At 46.4% G+C, this 5,444-nt stretch overlaps 1 protein-coding gene across 1 annotated transcript in view; it reads right to left on the bottom strand.

Annotated features, from left to right (window-relative positions):
• The window catches only part of Eps15l1 (epidermal growth factor receptor pathway substrate 15 like 1), a 70,559-nt gene that overhangs the window by 39,283 nt on the left and 25,832 nt on the right, over positions 1-5,444 (bottom strand). Inside the window, exons 9-10 of the mRNA XM_055597309.1 lie at positions 1,465-1,588; positions 495-545 (exon numbers count right to left, since the gene is read on the bottom strand). Coding sequence (XP_055453284.1) covers positions 495-545; positions 1,465-1,588 — 175 coding nt within the window. The remainder of the gene's footprint in view (positions 1-494; positions 546-1,464; positions 1,589-5,444) is intronic.

Here is a 5,444-nt window from a genome sequence, read left to right on the forward strand (position 1 = left end):
CACACACACACACACACACACACACACACACACACACACACACACACTCAGTCACTAAAGGCTAAATACAGATGCACATAAAATAAAAATAAATAATTTTTAAAAATAAAAAAACCAATGGGGAGTGATGTCAGGGGCAGAGGTACACTGGTGGCACCAGGCACGGGGCAGGTAGAACTACTGTAATAGATGGGAGTCCTGTGGGGATGCAGATAACACAAATCTTTTGTTTCTGTGGTACTGGGGATGGAACTCAGGCCTTTGGGCACACAAGGAAATGCCAAAACAGGAGGAAAAACAAGTGACATATCATGGCTGTCTTTTGCTATGGCATCACTATCCCTGGCATGAGTGGTGGGAAGTCTCACCATGTGTGACAGTTACACCACATACCCAACACAGTCAAGTAGGGCACCAGTTGTGACTCTGCCCCCATGTAGTGGGTCTGCAGAGACTCTGGGTGCTGTCAGGGACCCAAGGAAGCCAGCCTTTACCTGCAGTTGTTGCCTGCTGCTCTGAGAAGGGGTCGTTCTGGAAAGGGTCACCTGGAGCAAAGAGAGAAGCAGGCAGGTGAATGGAGGGAGGACAACAGCAGGCAGGCCTTCTGCCTGGCTTAGGGGAAATGAGTATCTCTGTGTACACTAACCCTGTCGCAGAAATGTCACCGTGAAAACTGGCAGCCCCAAGCAGGCAAACAGGGCAAACCAGGATGGCTACAAAAAGAACTACAGTCTCAGGCTAGAGGGATGGCTCTGAGGTTAAGAGCACTGGCTATTCTTCTAAATTTCCTGACTTTAATTCCCAGCAACCACATAGTGGCTCATAACCATCTACAGTGAGATCTGGTGCCCTCTTCTGGCATGCAGGCAAAATACTGTATAAATAATAAACAAATAAATCTTAAAAAAAAAAGAACTACAGTCTCTGAAGAACTTATTTTTCTTTCCCCACCCTGGATCCCTGCATCTCCTCCTACCCCTTGCTCAATAAGAGAACAGGAACACAGTGGCTGTCCTAGTCAAGTCATGATGACCTATGATGATGCCAAGGTTGTTTTCTCTCTTTCTTAGACCTAAGATGCCATTATCAAGCTCCACAGGCATGGTGGCACACACCTTTCATCCTAGCACTCAAGCGGCAGGAGGATCTCTATGAGTTCAAAGGCCAGCCTGACTTACATAGTGAGTTGCAGGACAGCCAGAGCTACATAGAGAGACCGTCTCAACATATACACACACACAAACCCTGGAAGTTAAGGGTCTGAAGAGGTGGCTATGACAGTTAACAACTGTCCCTAACTAACAATGTGACACTCTCTTTTGCCCTTTGGGGGAACTGTGTGCACACACACACACAAGATGGACTTGTATGCAGGCAAAACACCCATACACACACACATTTTTTTTTTTTTTTTTAAAGAAAAGAAACAACAGCCCTTTCATGGAGACATAGGCTGGCGTGTACCTTTGAAGGGGTCAGCTCCTTTAAATGGGTCGGACTTGAAGGGGTCCTCCGCTTGGAAGGGGTCTGGATGCAGCTCTTGGGAATTGTTGCTAAACAATAAGGCTTTGTTTTTGAAAGGATCTTCCTAGGATGATGAATAAAGGACAGGTGTTGAGTTACTTCTGATTTAAGCCAAGTGGCAGATTCCACACCTAACTCAGATCTGCACTTGACACACTGTGACCTGGAACAGACTGCCTGAAGAGGAGTCACTAAAGTGGAGATTTTGGCTAAAAACAACCCTGGACACTGGTCTGTTTACTAAGGTGCAATGGAAACCAGGTGTGGAACACTTGGAAATGCTGCACCACAGCTTTGAAACTTTTCAATAAATTTAAAACAAATGTAATAAAGTTTCTGAGCTGAATGAGTAAATAGATGGAATCTACCCACCTGTACGGTGGAATAATATTCAGCCTCAAAGAGGAAAGAAATTCTGGTGTAAATGGAGAAGACTTCAGATGTGCAGTTAAGTGGAAATAAGATGTTGACAGAGATAAATGCTGTGTGGTCCCATTTATACAAGGGCCCTGAAGTTGACACATTCACGGGGGCAGAAAGCAGAATGACAGGGCCAAAGCCTGGCCAAGGGCTTGGAATGACCCACACCCCCGTAATTCTATGTCAAGAAACATTTAGGCTGTTTCTGCCCAAGTAGGAAGTGGGGCTTAGGGTGATGATGGTGCAGTAGGAGCTGCTAAAGCATGCAGGACACTTTGCATTTTTATAAAAAGGTGCTTATTTCTAGAAACTGGCAAGTGTATTCAAAGCAGGGGAAAAAAAAACCAAAAAAACAAAAAAACCACCATTTACTTTTGAAGACTGCTTTTTTCATAGTGGGAATGGCCTGACGGGTAAGAGAACTACTCTACAAACAGAACACTGGGCTGAGAAATCAGGGATCTGCTCTGCTTGAGAGACACAATCTCCCACAAAGCAAGGCTGTCCAACTGGAATAGTTTTTCATTTTCCGAGGCAGCAGGGTCTCATGCTTTGTAGTCCTGACTGGCTGAACCCACTATGTAGACAAGGCTGGCCTTATGCTCATATACTACTGGCACTAAATGTATGGGCTACCATGACCTGAAAATTGTTTCTTACAGTTGCATCCATGGCTGGTCAAAGGACTATCATTTCTCCCATGACCAAGTCATTTCAAAGCTGGGGCATCTGTGAAAGCAAACAATGGTTTGGAGAAATTACACAAATAGCCCAGAGGGCTATTAATTCCAAAATTCTAATAAGGCTGCCTGCACCTGGAGAATGGTGCCTAGAGGGCATGGGTTAAGAGGAAGCTACCAATGGGAATGGGGAACATTACCCTTGTTCTGGCCGAGGCAGGAAAATTAATAGTTCCTGACCAGCCTGGCCACACAGCAATAGTCTCTCAGGAAATGAAAAAACAAAGATTAAAAAAAAATAATAAGCAGTAATCGTTAATTGGGCTGTGAGTAGGGTGAAGATGTAGGTGGGCCATCTTCTTACCTGGGACCAATTCTTCAGAGCTTCTGGGCACAGGCCTTCCTAGGGAAGCCAGGCCTGGTGCTCAGGGAGGGTAAATACAGATGCAGCTAGCGGGCATCTGCTGATGATGCCTGGGTGTTGCCAGCCCCAAGATGCACACACCCAGTGCAGCTGCTGGGGTTCAAGGATGGAGAGAAACTTGATGGAGATTCTGACCAAAAGGGGCAGGAGACAGACCTCTCTGCTATACCATGGACAAAGGAAAGACACACAGCTGTTGGGATTTAAGGACAGAGAGATGCTGGTGGAAGGTCACAACCTAAGGAAGCCCTGGGACTGGCTGAAGAACCTCCTGTACTAGCCCTGGGCAAGGAACAGACTGTGTCCTAAAAAAGAGGGATGAGGGACAGGGTTAGCCACAACAGCTGGGTCTCAGAAAGGAAGCTTACAGTTAGTTCTGTAGCATCATGCCTTTTATCGACAGAGCCAGTTACTGACAATCTATTGTTTTCTATCACTGAAGGGAAGATGATGAGTGAATGGGTTTCAATGGCACAAACCTCCCTGGGAACCACACTACCAGTCCTGCATGTGATAGAATAGTGGGGCTGACACCATGATGTCAAGAGGGATCCCACATCCCACGCAGCTGTGGCTCCCTTCCCAGAGGGGGCCATAGAATAGCTGGATGCAGCTGAGTGGCAAAGGCTCACTGAGCATGCATGCAGCTCAACACTGCAGTCAAAGCCCTGGAAGGGCTCACATTAAGACTAAAGAAAAACGATGACAGTTCTTGACAGAATTTTTCCCCACCTACAAACGTGAACACATCCAGCCACCGGCCAGAAGAATGAAGGGCATGTCACCCTCGGAGACAAATACAAAGGTAAATATAGGCCTGTGGCTGTTCAGCACAGGGGACCCATTCTGTCACCATGTGCCCACAGTAGATGAACTTATCTAAAATGTCATTGGTAGATGCCATTTTCCCAGACCACTGATTCATGTGGTTGCTTGGTGACTGAACATGGAAATAAGGGGAGAAAATACATTAGGGTGGGTGATGAACACTGTCATAGAGGCAGAAAATGTTAACTATTGACTTCTGCAGAACAAAGGATAGAACCCAGGGCCTCCGGCTGCCGAGCCACACATCCAGCTGCAGGGAACACCTTCAGAGGCAAGGCAGCAGCTAGCCTTAGGCTCCATCTGTTTTCAGAATACAGACATGGCCACAGAGGACACCCAAGAAATTGCTGTGATATCCCTGCCTTTTACAGAATGCTGAGGGCTGGTTGTGGGGTGCATGCCTTTCATCTCTGCTCTCAGAGGCAGACTGCGGCAGATGAGTCTCTGTGAGCCCAAGGCCAGCCTGGTCTTCATTGTAAGCTCCAGGCTAGCCATGGCTAATGCAAAAGCCAAACAAAACAAAATGAAAAGTGTTTTGGACGAGGGCCCACTGCTGGTGCTCCCACCAATGGTCTTGAAGTAAATATTCCTATCTTAGGTTGAGCTCACATTCTCATTCACAAATCCTTGTGGGAGCCTATAAGCCTGACTCCCACATGTTACTGGTGTTGGAGGTGACCAAGCACTAATCAAACTGGGTCATGAGTGACAAACTAAAATGGTGCACGGCTTTCTCTCTGCTGGGGCAGGGATGGGGGGGGGGGGAGGCGAGGCTGACTGGATATCGAGAAAGAGGTTTCTATCAGTCACAAGAAATAAATATGGTTTTGGACTGGGTACAAGACTCAGTAGAGAGTACTTGCTAAGATGTGTGAGGCCCTGGGCTCTGCCTAGAGCACTGTAAAAGAAAAAAGTAATTAAGGATATACAGGGAAGTGAACATGACCTTAAGAATCCTATGCCTCCTGGAAAAAGTCTCGCCATGGGAATATAACATTTAGCTCAGTGGCTAAATTCTTACTGCAAGAATCACCTGCAGTAAGTTCAAGATGTGCCACTCCGGTTGGATGGTTCTCTGTAAGCACAGCCCCTAGCTGCACCCACAGACAGCAGATGAAGAATGCTCTGCTCCACAGTCCCCAGATGGAACACCGAACAAAGACCTCGCTTCAAAGTGTTTATTAATAGAAACAGCCCCCCAAAATGTTTTTAAAACTGTATTTGTACAAGGAGATGTGGGTTCCTTCAGATACAAGTCTTGAGTTTCTAGATAATATATATGATGGTTACGCTGTACAAGTGACAGTCAACTGCGCAAGCTCCACCTGGTTAAACGATGGACAGAAATCACCAAGTACAAAAGGTGGTGGCAGAAATGACCAGCCACATGCAAACTGTCATCCTCTGCTAAGATGCAGCTCAAGATGTGAGCATGATAAAAGCACTGGGAGAGCTTGGCACACAACTTTAATCCCTACAAATGGGATTTCTGGAGTTCCAGGCCAGCCTGCACAGTGTGCACAGGGCTGCACAGTGAAAAACCCTGTCTCAAAAAAAAAAAAAAAAAA

This window comes from Psammomys obesus, unplaced genomic scaffold (genome assembly GCF_907164565.1).
Source record: "Psammomys obesus unplaced genomic scaffold, mPsaObe1.curated_primary_1811, whole genome shotgun sequence".
NCBI lineage: Eukaryota > Metazoa > Chordata > Mammalia > Rodentia > Muridae > Psammomys > Psammomys obesus.